Genomic DNA, 16,545 nt, shown 5'->3' with positions numbered 1-16,545 from the left:
CCCTTCCCCTCCCCCGCGGCTGTGGCGGTTGGTCGCGCGCCGTCGTCCCTTTCCCGCCCCCTCAGCTAACGAGCGGGCTCTAGGCCCTCTGAGATTGGCTGTGCTTGAGTGTATCTTCTCGCAGTGTCTCTGATTGGCTGCTGGATGCGCGGGAATGAGCGTTCCCATTGGCTAGGCCAGGGCGCCTGCGCGGCGGGGTTCTCGGTCGCCAGCCATTCCTAGGGAGGACTGCCGGTCGTTCAGACGTTTCGCTTGTCGCTGACGGAGAGGTCCGCGCTCTCCGGGAAGGCGGCTGCGGCGACAAGATGAAGATATTCGTGGGCAATGTCGACGGGGCCGATACGACTCCGGAGGAGCTGGCAGCCCTCTTTGCGCCCTACGGCACGGTCATGAGTTGCGCCGTCATGAAACAGTTCGCCTTCGTGCACATGCGCGAGAACGCGGGCGCGCTGCGCGCAATTGAAGCCTTGCATGGCCACGAGCTGCGGCCGGGGCGCGCGCTCGTGGTGGAGATGTCGCGCCCAAGGCCTCTTAATACTTGGAAGATTTTCGTGGGCAATGTGTCGGCTGCATGCACGAGCCAGGAACTGCGCAGCCTCTTCGAGCGCCGCGGACGCGTCATCGAGTGTGACGTGGTGAAAGGTAACGCGGGGGCGCGCGCGGGGGCGGGGGCGCGCTCGGGGCACTCTGCCTGTTAGCCACGCCTCTTACCCGGGGGTCGGTCACTTCGCGGTTGGGAGGGGTGGGGATGTGCGCGGGAGCAGGCCGGAGGTGTTGGGGGTGCGTTGGGTAGAGCCACCCTCCTCCCCTGCGGTCCAGGAACCGTCCACCAAGTAGGAGGAAGCGGCTCTGGGTGGGTGCGGCGGCCACTGCGAGCCAAGCTACGGGGCCGGGGACGCGCCTGAAAGCCTTGCGAGTGTATCGGGGGCGCGCCTTCTCCTGGTCTCCTGGGCCTGGCACCCAGCGGAAATTGGGAAGTGACGGGCACAAGCCGGATCATGAAGCGGGGAAGATTTCTCCACTTCCCCACTTCCTCTCCAGACGTCGGTCAGAGCAAGGGAAGAGGGAAAAGGTGGGGGCTGACGCCCCAAGGCCGCCCTCGTGTTCCCTCCCGATGAATGTGCTCAAGCGGAAGGTAACGGGGCCCTTGGACGTTTCTCGGGCTGGGGTCTTTTAGTATTGTCTGGCGTGGGTCTCTCATGGGCACAGTTACACGTGGGTACGAGAGGGGCCCCTTCCGAACTACTTTGTTAGGTGGGTTAGGTGTGGCATCTCTGTACTTTACTCCTCCCTCAAACTTGGGATATTTCTTTGGGCTCGATTTTAATCTGTCAGCTGGAAACCCCAGCCTTTTGCATGTACAAGGAAGCTTGTTTTAAGAAGGCCCCTTCTGCGTAGTTTTCATGTGCCAAGCCAGTGCCCCAGGGCAGTGTCATTCTTTCATAAGCTTGGAGACTTTGCAAGGGAGCATACTCTGGCTCAGGGGGTCCTGGAGAGGGCTATGTGAGAGGTCTTCGTGGCTAAACACGATTTACTGAATCAATAGTAGTCATTGCTTGAGTACTTTAATCCTCAGGGCAGATCCCTAGTTTGCCTTTTTCTTCGAGAAAAATGTGTCACCATAGTTTAAGCCTGACCAGGGGCCCAGTTGATTTTTTTCATAGCCTGAGTTTTTATCCCCTAAGTTCTTTATCTTTTACATTGGCAAGGTTGGGTGGGTCAGCCCTTGTGTAGGTGACCAGTCTCTGCTCCACTTGGGAACAGATGAGCGTTAACTTTGCCCTGTCATCTTGGAGGATGCCCCCTGGGAGTATCTGATGCCCTATTCCTGGTGGGTTCATACCTGCTCATACCCTGTGTGAGAAGTTTCAGGGATAGGAAACCAATGCGGGTGCAGGTGCTTATTCATCCCAACAAGATATTTTATTTGCTGTCCTGGAAAGGCATATCTTTGGGGCCATTCCTAGTCCTTTCTTTAGGTGGGGGAAATATAAAGGGTCATAGTTTCCACTCCTAGGAACAAGTCCTTGTTCTGCATTAATACTGCATTCTATTTTCCTCAACTCAGGTTATACAAGTCCACGACTATCCGGAATCGGGCTTTCCTGCTGGGTGCTCTGAGGCAGGCTGTATGGTGCATGGATTTTTGCTTTTGTTTAGAGTAAAAGAGTCGGGGAGGGTCTCAGATTGGGTACTTGTCCAGCAAAAGGGTGGGGTATATGAGTCTTTAGGAGAATTTTGTGTTTAATTGACTTACCAAGTTTCTTTTGTGGTTGTTAGGTAGGGTGGCTACTAGGTTTAGAGTCTAGAGTCAAACATCTGAAAGGACAGTCTCCCTGGAACTCAAGCTTCTTGCTTGTTTTCAGGTGGTAAAGAAAGCCAAAAATTTGCCTGAATTTGCTTGGGACCCAACACCAAGTGACAATGGGGGTGAAGTGCATAACTGCACATGAATTTTTAGAGCTCCTGGCTGGCTCTTTGTGAGAGTTAGAGGGAGTTTTCTGCATTTTGTTCCTTTGTAAACATTTGATTAGTAGAAATGCATTGACTTGCTCAGGGAATGGTGGTCAACTATTTGTAGTTATACTGTTGTGTAACAGAGCTCCTGATACACTTCAATGTAAGATACTGGGAAAGATTCGAACATCATCTCCTCCACTGATGCCTTTTTATATCTTTGTGATGAAAGAAAGTGAGAGTTGAAAGTTGGGAGTGTAGCAGAAGCAACTGATTCTCTAAAGAGTGTACTCATTTCTTGGGCTGGGAATGGTCATTTGATTGAGTCTTCTCATGTTGGCTGCTGACAGGGATGTGAAAAGCACAGAAACTTGGTGTTGTCACTGGACAACCAGCTCTGTTTTATTTCACTGGAAAAAAAAAAACAGCATAGTTGCTTGGTTACTCCAGGAGCTTAGATAGGATTTGTAGAACAGAAATCTCAATAGCAACAGTGGATTGTAACCACTCCACAGCTTCCTCCTATTGGGTGTTCAAAGATGAACAGCTTCCGGAACTGCTACAGACTTCAGGGGAGATCCAAAAGACAAAAGAGGAAAATATCTCCTTTTCAGTTTTGTGAGTGACTCTTCTTCTTCCTATACAGAGCTCTGTAGTTTCAAGTTTAAGATTTTTAGTCTTAGGATAGGATAACTTGTTTTTCTGGATTCGCTTAACTTTGGTACTAGAGGGATTATGATGCCACCAGACCATTTGGAGATCTCTGTCAATCATTACTTGATAGTCCCAGTGCAGTGATTTTCTTCAGCTTCTTTCAATTAACTCCCCAGGCAAGAGGGTCCCTGGAATTCTTCAGATCTCTGGTTTTTCTTCATTGTCTTAGGAGTTGTTGGGTTTTAGGGGATCTTTAATATAATTAGGTCTGAGCTTTGCTGCTGTGATGGGGCATGTCACCGATGCAGTTGAGTTAGCTGGGCAACCTATTCACACTTTACCCTCCAGGCTTAGAAACTTCCTGATAAAATTTGGTTATAATTGTGTCAGATTGATTTTTACATTTTGTATTTATTGTTAAATGTTTTTTTATTTTTATTTTTTTAATAGAGGGTTTCACCATGTTGGCCAGGCTAGTCTTGAACTCCTGACCTCAGGCGATCTGCCTGCCTCGGCCTCCCAAAGAACTGGGATTACAGGCGTGAACCACTGTGCCCAGCCATATTTTTTATTATTATTTTTTGAGACAGAGTCTTGTTCTGTCCGCCCAGGCTGCAGTGTAGTGGCTCAACCTCTGCTCACTGCAACCTATGCCTCCTAGGTTCAAGCAGTTCTGCCTCAGCCTCTCAAATAGCTGGGACTACAGGTGCGTGCCACCACACCTGGCTAGTTTTTGAATTTTTAGTACAGATGGGGTTTCACTGTGTTGGCCAGTCTGGTCTTGAACTCCTGACCTCAGGTGATCTTCCTGCCTTGGCCTCCCAGAGTGCTGGGATTACAGGTGTGAGCCACCACGCCCAGCCCGGATTTTAAAATTTTTTGATCAGTTATACAGCTCATCTGGGCAGTCATTTAAATTGTATATGTGAAATCTAAATTTTCAAATTTCACCATTTGGTCTCAATAAAACCCAGCTAAGGAGGGAAACAAACAATGGGATGTCCAAATGATCTTGTAAGCCCATGGAAGCTTTCGTCTTATTCTAGTGTCAGAAATTTGTAGACAGAATAATCAGGACTATTAATATTGTTCATTAATATTTGCTCAGAATGCCTGGAGGCCCCTGTCCCCAACATATACATCTATGAGCTCTAGCGACTCTTTCTGCTTCCTCTTCACTTTGGGCCTTTCTGCTTGCCATCTCCTGGTGGTTTTGCCATTCCCGAGGGTTGCCTCAGCCTCTGCTTTTATTTTTATTTTTTATTATTTGAAAAATTTTTTAAATGTTTGTTTATTCATTCATTTAGAGATAGGGTCTTGCTTTGTTGCACATGCCAGAGTGCAGTGGCATGATGTGGCTGACTGCAGCCTTGACCTCCTGAGCTCAAGCCATCCTTCCCCTATTAGGATTACGGAATTGAGCCACCATGCCTGGTCCAGCCTCTGCTTTTAAAAGGATCTTAGGCCACATGCTGGGTTTTTTTTTTTTTCTCTTTTTTTAAAGCTTACTCTACCCAAAGTAGAGCTGAGAGATCACAGGACGACTCTAGTGCCTTACGGCTAGGCCAAAAGGAACACTTTAGTTTTTCACAGGTAGTATATAAGGCTCTGGCCATGGGAGTGTTGAGGACAGAGTTGTGGTAATTCATTTTGTTCTTTTTTTTTGGAGATGGAGTTTTGCTTTTTTTGCCCAGGCTGGAGTGTAATGGCACAATCCCGGCTCACTGCAACTTCCGCTTCCCAGGTTCAAGTAATTCTCCTGCCTCAGCCTTCTGAGTAGGCATGGTGGCAGGTGCATGCCACCATGCCTGGCTAATTTTGTATTTTTAGTAAAGATGGGGTTTCACCTGTTGGTCAGGCTGGTCTCGAACTCCTGACCTCAGGTCATCCACCTGCCTGGGCCTCCCAAAGTGTTGGGATTATGTGCCTGGTCAGTTTTGTTTCTTTTTTTTTTTTTTTTTGAGATGTAGTCTTGGTCTGTCACCCAGGCTGGAGTGCAGTGGTGCCATCTTGCCTCACTATAACCTCTGCCTCTCAGGTCAAGTGATTCTCCTGCCTCGGCTGGGATTACAGGTGTGCACCATCACATCTGGCTAATTTTTGTATTTTTAGGAGAGATGGGTTTCACCATGTTGGTCAGGCTGGTCTCAAACTCCTGACCTCAGGTGGTCCGTCTGCCTTGGCCTCCCAAAGTGTTGGCATTACAAGCATGAGCCACGGCACCTAAATGAGAAGTTTCTTTTTTTTTTTTTTTTTGAGATGGAGTTTCGCTCTTGTTACCCAGGCTGGAGTGCAATGGCGCAATCTCGGCTCACTGCAACCTCCGCCTCCTGGGTTCAGGCAATTCTCCTGCCTCAGCCTCCAAGTAGCTGGGATTACAGGCACACGCCACCATGCCCAGCTGATTTTTTTTGTATTTTTAGTAGAGATGGGGTTTCACCATGTTGACCAGGATGGTCTTGATCTCTTGACCTCGTGAGCCACTGCGCCCGGCTGGGATGTTTCTTAAGATCCTATAACAAGTCAGTGCCTGGATCTGGAACTGAGACCATTTAATTCTTAATTCATGATCCCTTTTGTGCTATGCCACACATTTTTTTTTTTTTTTTTTTTTTTGAGATGGAGTTTCGCTCTTGTTACCCAGGCTGGAGTGCAATGGCGCGATCTCGGCTCACCGCAACCTCCGCCTCCTGGGTTCAGGCAATTCTCCTGTCTCAGCCTCCTGAGTAGCTGGGATTACAGGCACACGCCACCATGCCCAGCTGATTTTTTGTATTTTTAGTAGAGACGGGGTTTCACCATGTTGACCAGGATGGTCTCGATCTCTTGACCTCGTGATCCCCCCGCCTCGGCCTCCCAAAGCGCTAGGATTACAGGCATGAGCCACTGCGCCCAGCCCTATGCCACGCTTCTGACTTCTGCTTATTAATTGTATTTTTTCCCGCATTATTGTGAAGTTTGTGGCATTGTCTTCAAATCCAGGGAAATGACTTGTTCTGTAGGAGCAGCTACAGAGTTCTGTAGGGCATCCCAATATGAAAAGTTTCTAAAAATGAGAATCCTCGTTTGGAGGTTATTAAGAATGTTTCTTTTCTTAGTAATGCCATCCGGGTACCTCTTTGTTTCTTTTTTTAAATTTTTAAATTTTTTTTGAGATGGAGTCTTGCTCTGTCGCTAGGCTGGAGTACAGTGCCACTATCTTGGCTCACTGCAATCTCCATCTCCGGGGTTCAAGCAATTCTCCTGCCTCAGCCTCCCGAGTTGCTGAGATTACAGGGGCACGCCATCGTACCCAGCAAATTTTTTTGTATTTTTAGTAGAAACAGGGTTTCACCATGTTGGCCAGGATGGTCTTGATCTCCTGACCTCTTGATCTGCCCACCTTGGCCTCTCAAAGTGCTGGTATTACAGACGTGAGCCACTGCGCCTGACCAGCTCTTTGTTTCTTAAACTGATTTGACAGATAGCATCCTGGTATTGGATTCTATCTGAGAGTAGCCACAGATTGACAATGGGGTTAAGCTCAGGGCCTTATTTCCTAGGGGCGGGATTCTGTCGTCATTCAGATTTTGCCTGTGCTATTGTGCTTTGTGAGTGTGGACAAGAGAATTTCTTCCCACTCCTTCCTTACCCAAAGTTTTCTCCTTCTATGTGGTAGATAAAGATAACTTTGAGACCAGCATCCTGTCTTCTTCTACCATAGCTTATTCAGATCTTAATGAGAACTGCAGAGGTAACATGCTTAGCAGAGCCTGCTAGCTGCAGTAATTGCAGCTTCATGCCTTATAGGTAAGAAACCAATCTTTCCTGTAAGCAAGTCTGCTCTGTGAACAGAAGCCTAAGGTGTGAGGTATATCTCTATCCCTTAAAGAGGAAACAGTGGAGGGTGTAATGTGGCCTCGGGCAGGGAAAGGATTGGGCATGAACTCAGCCAGTAGACTTAGTTTCTATTCCCACACCTTATTGGCTTACATAAGGTCCATCTTCTCTGCTTCTAAGCCTAAGTTTTTAGTCATATCACAGTCCTGCCTTATATACATTGACTTATCAGGGACAGATTATGTAGCAAAGGGGCACTGAAAAGCTGTGATTCTGGTCCTGACTCTCAACACACTTTGAGTGGGGCAAGCCATATAAAAACTCTGAGCATGTATGTATGTGTGTCCACCTGTAAAATGGAGATAATGATTCTTTGCCCTGCCTACCTCACAGGATTATGAGGCCCAAATGAGGTCCTCCTATACCTGAGATTGCCTTGAAAACTTGGGAAGTACTGTGAAAAAGTGGGGAGATCATATTGGTACAATCTTGTGAACTGCTTGTTACAGTCTAACTCTCTTGCCTTAATTGGACATGGGCTGAGAGGTGGGTCATACCAAAATGTGAGTGGTCATTTCCACTGTTTGAGAGCTAGGCCTCAAAGCTGTTTGCTGAACTTGGGTTGGGAAAACTGAAGAATTGAGTGATCTAGGAACCCTTTCTGTATTTTGTTCTGCTGGTTTATACTTACAGGAGATGTGAAGATTTTTATCCTGTGTTGCAGTTCATCTTTGTTTTTTCTTCTTTCACCAGGAAGTTGGGTGAGGTGACAGGGTTTTCAAAGGGGAGAATGGGAAGAAGGCTGTAGGCAAAGATGACTGCTTGGGACAGTCAGAAGCTTTGTTATGTGGGAGCCACATTTTATGACACACTCCTGGAGAGGAGGGTTTGGAGGCCTTGGAGGTAGCTGGCAACAGCTGGGTGCTGTTGTGTGTCCAATTTGGGACCCATCATGTAGCATGCCCTGCCCCCCTAATTGCTAACCCTCTGTCTGCTGCTTTATCAGACTACGCGTTTGTTCACATGGAGAAGGAAGCAGATGCCAAAGCCGCAATCGCGCAGCTCAACGGCAAAGAAGTGAAGGGCAAGCGCATCAACGTGGAACTCTCCACCAAGGGTCAGAAGAAGGGGCCTGGCCTGGCTGTCCAGTCTGGGGACAAGACCAAGAAACCAGGGGCTGGGGATACGGCCTTCCCTGGAACTGGTGGCTTCTCTGCCACCTTCGACTACCAGCAGGCTTTTGGCAACAGCACTGGTGGCTTTGATGGGCAAGCTCGTCAGCCCACACCACCCTTCTTTGGTCGCGACCGCAGCCCCCTGCGCCGTTCACCTCCCCGAGCCTCGTATGTGGCTCCTCTGACGGCCCAGCCAGCTACCTACCGGGCCCAGCCATCAGTGTCACTGGGAGCTGCCTACAGGGCCCAGCCTTCTGCCTCTTTGGGTGTTGGCTATCGGACTCAGCCCATGACAGCCCAGGCAGCCTCTTACCGCGCTCAGCCCTCTGTCTCCCTTGGAGCCCCATACAGGGGTCAGCTGGCTAGTCCTAGCTCCCAGTCTGCTGCAGCTTCCTCACTCGGCCCATATGGTGGAGCCCAGCCCTCGGCCTCAGCCCTTTCTTCCTACGGGGGTCAGGCAGCTGCGGCTTCTTCGCTCAACTCCTATGGGGCTCAGGGTTCTTCCCTTGCCTCCTATGGTAACCAGCCATCCTCTTACGGCACCCAGGCTGCCTCTTCCTATGGGGTTCGTGCAGCTGCTTCTTCCTACAACACCCAGGGAGCAGCTTCCTCCTTAGGCTCCTATGGGGCTCAGGCAGCCTCCTATGGGGCTCAGTCTGCAGCCTCCTCACTAGCTTATGGAGCCCAGGCAGCTTCTTACAATGCCCAGCCCTCGGCCTCTTACAATGCCCAGTCTGCCCCATATGCTGCACAGCAGGCTGCTTCCTACTCTTCCCAACCTGCTGCCTATGTGGCACAGCCAGCCACAGCTGCCGCCTATGCCAGCCAGCCAGCAGCCTATGCCGCACAAGCCACTACCCCAATGGCTGGCTCCTACGGGGCCCAGCCGGTTGTCCAGACCCAGCTGAATAGTTACGGGGCCCAAGCATCAATGGGCCTCTCAGGCTCCTATGGGGCTCAGTCGGCTGCTGCGGCCACTGGCTCCTATGGTGCCGCAGCTGCCTATGGGGCCCAACCTTCTGCCACCCTGGCAGCTCCTTACCGCACGCAATCGTCAGCCTCATTGGCTGCTTCCTATGCTGCCCAGCAGCATCCCCAGGCTGCTGCCTCCTACCGCGGCCAGCCAGGCAATGCCTACGATGGGGCAGGTCAGCCGTCTGCAGCCTACCTGTCCATGTCCCAGGGGGCCGTTGCCAACGCCAACAGCACCCCGCCGCCCTATGAGCGTACCCGTCTCTCCCCACCCCGGGCCAGCTACGACGATCCCTACAAAAAGGCTGTCGCCATGTCGAAAAGGTACTGTATGCCCCCCGGCCCCTGCCCCCAGCTGGGGCTTAGGGCAAGGGGCTGAGGTTGGCATGGGAGGGAAATGAGGCATTGGCCCCTCCTTCAGTCTTCTCTATTTCTGTGGGATGTCCAGAGGCCGAGGGGAGCAGTGCCTATGAACTTTTCTGGTCACCAGGGTTCAGGTCGAGCATAGTGCTCAGCCTGGGGTGGTACCAGCTAGTCAGGCCAGGCCCAGTGTAACCTGTCAAGGCTAGCTCAAGTGTCATTGGAGCTGCTGCCTGCAGGACTTTGGCCCATATCCTTTCCCACTGTCTCAAGGATCCTTAAGCCTATTATGTGGTTGTCCTGGCTTTGGCAGGGGTAGGGGTAAAAGAGTAGTCCCTTTGGCACTCACTGGCTAAAGGCAAGTTTATGAGGTGCGTCCACTCTGGGAAGTTCGGGACCTTGCTTTCATCCGCCGTTCTGTTGATAAACAACCAAGGTCTTTCTGCAGGGCCCAGGGGTGGAGATAGTTTGCTGTGGTGTGGGAATGTGGACCAAAATCCACCTTGGCCAGTTCAGAGGGGAGGACTTCAGTGGAGGGTTTGATTTCCCATTGAGGTGAAGCCAGGCTTGATTTTTTTTGGCCTGGATAGGGTGATGAGCCTTCTGACAAAAGGAGACCAATCTGTTGGAGACCAATGTGATCATACCCTCCCTGTCCCCATTGGCATCTCCCCCATGCCCAACTGGAGTCCTCCCCTCAATTGTCTCATTCACCAACTGTCTTCTTCTCTCGACTAGGTATGGTTCCGACCGGCGTTTAGCCGAGCTCTCTGATTACCGCCGTTTATCAGAGTCGCAGCTTTCGTTCCGCCGCTCGCCGACAAAGTCCTCGCTGGATTACCGTCGCCTGCCCGATGCCCATTCCGATTACGCACGCTATTCGGGCTCCTATAATGATTACCTGCGGGCGGCTCAGATGCACTCTGGCTACCAGCGCCGCATGTAGGGCCGTCCTGGGATTGGGCACCACAGGGAGGGAGGGAGAAAAGAGGTGGGTAGGGTACAGACCCAGGTTATAACTACTCTGGCCCATACCTTTCCTGGTTGCGGTTTTTCATCCCCTCTACCATTTGGGCCTTCCCCAGGAGATGATAATTTTGAGTGTTTGGCAGTAACCTACTTTGTTCCTTCGCCTCAGCAGCAAATCTTGCTACTGGCTCTAGATCTGCGGTTTCCCCTCTACCCTGCTTCCCATCTCCCATAAAAGAATGGGAATTTCTTTTATGTTTTTTTTTCCTGGCTCCCTTTTATTTTTGTGCGCGATATTTAAGGTCGTTTGGATGGGAAAGCAACCTGCAGCTGAGGTCGGCGGCGCCTTTTTGTTTTTAGATGGGAAGGAGGCCAGGAAAGGGTTAGCTTAACCATTTCCTATGCGCCAAGCTGTGCCAGGAGTCCAAGGTACCCTGACTGTCCCTGTGTAGACTGTTGAGACTTGAGTTCCTGTTGGGACAGTCAGTTGGTATGTGTTTGAGTCCCTGCTGACCACTAATGTTTTAGCTGATGGTGAGCGGCACAGTCCCACTTCCCCATCTCCCCAAGTAGGTGGTGTTAGAAAACCTTAATTTTTTTTCCCTTTTGTATGGACTACAAATAAAACTTGGGGCAATTTGCAGTTTGGAAACCTGGTTGTCATTGTCTTGATTGCATTCAGTGTCAAAGGAGCCAATTTGACATCCAGGAAGACATGATAGCTAAAGGGTAGGCAGTCAGAGAACCTAGGACTGGTGAGGAAAGGGGTTTGATTGTGGGAATTAGAAGTATTGCCCCGTGGCCCAGAGCGATTTAGCTCATCATCGTCCTGCTAACCTGGCATCTTTCAGACTAGAGAGTCCAGAGCAGATGGCTTGGACTTCCTCAGCCCTCAGCTTGAGTTAGTCACACCAAAATGCAGTAAATGATGCCCATTTTCCTCTGCCTCTGCTTGACCATTTTCCCTGACTTTTCCTTCAGTTCAGGAATAACCTGTGTTCCAATGGGATGGTTCTGGGGTTTGGCTTCTCAGGAAATGGGGAATGGGCTGCCGTGGTCTTTACAGGCTAGTGGATCCTTTAGGCAGTAGGCTCGAATGAGTGCTGGGGCTACACCCAGAAAAGAACCAGTAGTGGAGTGGAGGTAATGGGAGTGCCTGATGCTGCCCTATGGTTGGGAAAAGGAAGGGTAGAGAAAACTTGAAGCAGGTATGGGGCATTCTGGTCCTAAAGCTGGTATTTTGCCTGTTGAGTTGTACCATGGAGCATCCTCCTGCGTCCTACCAACCCTTGCCATTATAGTCACCAGAGACTCCTTTCTCTATCCCTCACTGTTAGGGTTTTCAAATGTCTTCTCGCTGGGTTTATATTTGAAGGTATAGATTCTGGGAAGGGGTGGAGTGCAAGCATAACCAAGTAGTGATGGTAGGGTTGGGTGAGGAATTGAGGACTCTTTCTATGCTTTTATTCTAGGGCTGGGGATTGAGGACCTGGGCAAAAAATATGACAGTTTCAACCAGGGACAAGATGGAGGTTTGGGCTTAATGATAGGTAAATGAAAGACTGGCTGAGTGGGATGAAAACAACCGAAGAACTTACTGATGCTCCTTTGGGAAAAGGGGCTTTAAAGACTCGATTTGGCAGCCTAGGGCAAGGCGACTTTGGGGAGGTGTACGTGTCAGTCAGGTGGAGGTCAGGTGGGTTGTCTTCTGCCTCCTTCACTGGCTTCATGTGAACTTCCCTGTGACAGAGTATCTTGCCTTAGATGTCCTCTTCCCCCTGCCCAGCGTGCAAAAGCATATGCTCTTATGACCATGAGTTCTTATTTGTGGATGCTAACTGGGTAATCTCAGGGAGTACTGGGGCCATGGCACTTCTCCTTGCTTCTCTTTCTGCTCACTGCTGTGCTTTCAGGTGCTTAGCTGCTCCTTTTTATTTCTTTGCAGGACTGGGAAAGAATGGGAGAAAGATTTCGATAAGTTTCTTGTTTTCTATGTGGTGATGAGGTGGTCTGAGGGTCAAGCTAATAAACCTGCCTTTGGTTATTACCCTGGAAAATTGAGGGTAGTAGGGTTATGATTGTGGCCTACGTATTTGCAACTTTTCTTTGTCAATGTGGCTTTCTGTCATCTTCCTTTCTCTCCAGTGAGGGTTCTGCCACTGTCTCAATTCTTTGGTTCCTGCATAAAACAGCTAACTGTGCTCTCAGGGCCAGTGGTGATGTTCTCTGTCGCAGCCCCAGCTCTTCAAAGCGACCTGGCCCAGTTGAGCGCTCTGCCTGCCTGTCAATCTTTAGGTCCTGCTGCCCCTGCTGCCTCAGCCTTCAGGGCCTTAATTGCTCAAGCCAGGAGGAGCTACAAAGCCAAATCATGTGTCATTTTCCTCTTGCAGATTGTTTTAAAATCTCCCTGCTCTCTTTTATTTTAATTATGCCACCTGTGTTAATTCTATAGCCTGCTTCTCATACTTTGCTTTGTGGATTGCTGATTTCAAGTCCTATAACTTGGGGAAAGTTGTGTTGAGTGAATGGAAGGACAGATAACTGAATGTGTATTTTGGGAAAATGGACTTTATCTTCAGATGATTCAACTTCTCCACCTATCACCTCTACAAGTTGGCCTTCATTGGAGAAGTTTTAGTTGGTTTATTCCTAGAACAAGACCACCTAGAGGCTTTTAACCTTGTCAGGCTGCTCTCTTCTGAGGTTTGTACCTGGTTTTAAATTCTGTGTGTGGTGGGCTTGAGACCATCTCTTGTAATGAAGGTAATGGGACTATCACTGAGGGGTTCAGCCTTTCTAAGTAGGCTACCATTCTAGTCAAATCCATTACTTAAATTCTGCCACAAACTGTGCACAGACTGTTGGTTGGTCCTCCAGGCATTTTGTCCTATTAAGCCAAATAAGTGGACATCATGGGATAGATGAGGTCATAATGAAAACAGATTTACTAGATTTATGGACCTAGTATACTGTGTAACATATGGAAAACTGAATTTCACAATCTACAGGTACCTTTGAAAGGTCATAAAGGGTAAAAGTCTATAGAATTTTCCAGAAGAGAATTCTTAAAACTGGGTTTCGGCCGGGTGTGGTGGCTCACGCCTGTAATCCCAGCACTTTGGGAGGCTGAGACGGGCGGATCACCTGAGGTCGGGAGTTCAAGACCAGCCTGACCAACATGGAGAAACCCTGTCTCTATAAAACAAAGAAAAAAATGTGTTTCATGTCTAGATTTAAATAACATTCTCTATCTGTGGTGCTTCAAATGTGGCCAGTTGTGGTAGTTCACACCTGTAATTCCCAGCGTTTTGGGAAGCTGAGGCAGGAGTTTGAGACCAGCTTTGGCAATACAGTTAGACCTTCTGTCTACAAAAGAAAGCCAGCTATGGTGGCATGTACTTGTAGTCCTGGCTACTTGGGAAGCTGAAGTAAAAGGATTGCTTGAACTCAGGAGTTTGAGGTTACAGTGAGCTATGATCATACCTACTGCACTTCAGCCTGTGTGACAGAGCATGACCCTGTCTGAATAAATGAATGAATGAGTGGTGAATGCATGCCTTGCTCAGCTATCTGAGGCAGGCCTTGGGCTGACCCTGAGAGATTTATAGTCTGGGAGGTAGGACCTACCTCAGTGAGCTAGTTTATATGAATAATTATTGATAGGCAAGTGGTAGGTAAGGAAGGAAAGGATGTGGCAGTAGTCCCAGGTGGTTAAATTTTCTGGAGATTGATTTGATTTAAAAACTGACTTGGAGCTGGGCGTGGTGGCTCACACCTATAATCCCAGCACTTAGGGAGGCCGAGGCCAGTGGATCAGGAGGTCCGAGGTCAAGAGTTCATCCTGGCCAAGATGGTGAAACCCCATATCTTCTAAAAATATAAAAATTAACTGGGCTCAGTGGCAGGTGCTTGTAATCCCAGCTACTCGGGAGGCTGAGGCAGGAGAATTGCTTGAACCTGGGCAGCAGAGGTTGCAGTGAGCTGAGATCACGCTACTGGATAGAGACTGCGTCCCGCCCCCCCCCCCAAAAAAAAAAAACCGACTTGGGGCTGGTGTAATGGCTCACATCTGCAATCCAAGCAGTTTGGGAAGTCGAGGCAGTCGGATCCCTTCAGTCCAGGAGTTCTAGACCAGCCTGGGTGACATGAGGAAACTTCATTACAAAAAAATAAAAAATTAGCTGGCTGTGGTGGTACGTACCAGTGGTGCCTGTAGTCTAGCTGAGGCTGGAGGATCTCTTGAGCCTGGGAGGTGGAGTTTGCAGTGAGCGAAGATCATGCCACTGCACTCCAGCCTGAGGAACAGAGTGAAATCCCATATGAGGAAAACATACAAACAAAAGTAAGTTTTTTTTTTTTTTTTTTTTTTTTTTAAAGAGGGTCTCACTATGTTGCCTAGGCTACACTTAAACACGTGGCGCAAGAGGTCTTCCTCCCTCAGGCTCCCAAGTAGATGGGACTACAGGAGGTTTCCTGAATTTGAATCCTCTACCTCTTCTTCGCTGTGTGATCTTGAACATTATCAGGAATACTGCCTTTGTTTTGTTATCTATAAAAAGAGGATAATATCTAACTACAATAAATACATATATTAATACAACAAACTAAATTTATGTTAAATTAGTACAGCCAAAACAAATTATATTTAATCTTTATAGCAACTCACATGCATTAGCTATTTTTTTTTTTTTTGAGACGGAGTTTTGCTCTTGTTGCCCAGGCTGGAGTGCAATGGCTCGATCTCGGCTCACTGCAACCTCTGCCTCCTGGGTTCAAGCGATTTTTTTGTCTCAGCCTCCTGAGTAGCTGGGATTATAGGCATCCACCACCACGCCCGGCTAATTTTGTATTTTTTACTGAAGACAGGGTTTCTCCATGTAGGCTGATCTCGAACTCCTGACCTCAGGTGATCTGCCTGTTTCGGCCTCCCAAAGTTCTGGGATTACAGGCATGAGCCACCTTGCCTGGCCTTTTTTTTTTTTTTTTGCCAGAGTCTTGGCTCTTGTCTGCCCAGGCTGGAGTGCAGTGGCGTGATTTGGGCTCACCGCAACCTTTGTCTCAGGTTAAAGTGATTCTCCTGCCTCAGCCTCTAGACTGACTGAGACTACAGGCATGCATCACCATGCCCAGCTAATATTTGTGTTTTTAGTAGAGACAGTGTTTCATCATGTTGGCCAGGATGTTCTTGATCTGTTGATCTTGTGATCCTTCACCTCCCAAAGTGCTTGGATTACAGCTGTGAGCTACCATGCCTGGCCAGCTATTTCTAAATGTATTTGTAAATGGGGAAGTTGAGGCTGTTGGTTAAGTGACTTTTTTTTTTTTTTTTTTTGAGACAAGAGTCTTGTATTGCCTAGGCTGGAGTGCAGTGGCATGATCTTGGCTCACTGCAACCTCATTCTGGGTTCAAGCAATTCTCCTACCTCAGCCTCCTGAGTAGCTGGAACTACAGGCATGTACCACCACATCTGGCTAATTTTTGTATTTTTAGTAGAGATGGGGTTTCAACCATGATGGCCAGGCTGGTCTTCAACTCCCGACCTCAAATGATCCTCCCACTTCAGCCTGAGTGCAGGGATTACAGGTGTGAGCCACCACACCTGGCCTTAAGTTACTGTTCTTTTTTTCTTTTGAGATGGAGTCTTGCTTTGTAATCCAGGCTGGAGTGCGGTGGCACAATCTCGGCTCAGTACAACCTCCACTTCCCAGATTGAAGTGATTCCCCTGCCCTAGCCTCCCGAGTAGCTGAGACTACAGGTACGTTCCACCATGCTCAGCTAATTTTTTGTATTTTTGCTAGCAACGGGTTTCACCATGTTGGCCAGTATGGTCTTGATTTCTTGATCTTGTTATCCACCTGCCTTGGCCTCCCAAAGTGCTGGAATTACAGGCCTCAACCACCATGCCCGGCCTCAAGTGGGTATTGAGGATTAAATGGGTACAAAGTTGGTGGCTCAAGGAACTGAACCAGACATTGGAACCATCTAGGGCTTTGTTTATAATTGTTATGCTATACTACTATTGGGAGAGTCAAATGAGAACATGTGACACATGTATATATAGACACTTTTCATTAAATGTTAGTCATCTCATATAAATGAATTAGAATATTCTCTGGGATGGCCTAGTGGAACAGCAC

At 48.7% G+C, this 16,545-nt stretch overlaps 1 protein-coding gene across 3 annotated transcripts; it reads left to right on the top strand.

Annotated features, from left to right (window-relative positions):
* Positions 1-202: 202 nt before the first annotated feature.
* Positions 203-11,058, top strand: RBM14 (RNA binding motif protein 14). 3 transcript variants are annotated; one of them, XM_012436905.2, is made up of 3 exons: positions 203-642; positions 7,937-8,047; positions 10,176-11,058. In XM_012436905.2, exons 1-3 carry the CDS (start codon positions 306-308, stop codon positions 10,196-10,198), a joined length of 471 nt encoding a protein of 156 aa, XP_012292328.1. In that variant the 5' UTR covers positions 203-305; the 3' UTR covers positions 10,199-11,058. The 3 variants fall into 3 exon arrangements, with proteins under 3 accessions (XP_012292328.1, XP_012292326.1, XP_012292327.1); XM_012436903.2 differs by having other exon boundaries at positions 7,937-9,401; XM_012436904.3 differs by lacking the exon at positions 203-642 and adding an exon at positions 774-1,135 and having other exon boundaries at positions 7,937-9,401.
* The last annotated feature ends 5,487 nt before the right edge of the window (positions 11,059-16,545 follow it).

The sequence above is a fragment of the Aotus nancymaae genome, unplaced genomic scaffold (assembly GCF_030222135.1).
Source record: "Aotus nancymaae isolate 86718 unplaced genomic scaffold, 86718_ANA_hifiasm-v0.15.2.pri h1tg000059l, whole genome shotgun sequence".
In the NCBI taxonomy this organism is placed as follows: Eukaryota; Metazoa; Chordata; class Mammalia; order Primates; family Aotidae; genus Aotus; species Aotus nancymaae.
This window is presented reverse-complemented; position numbering and strand designations above follow the sequence as displayed.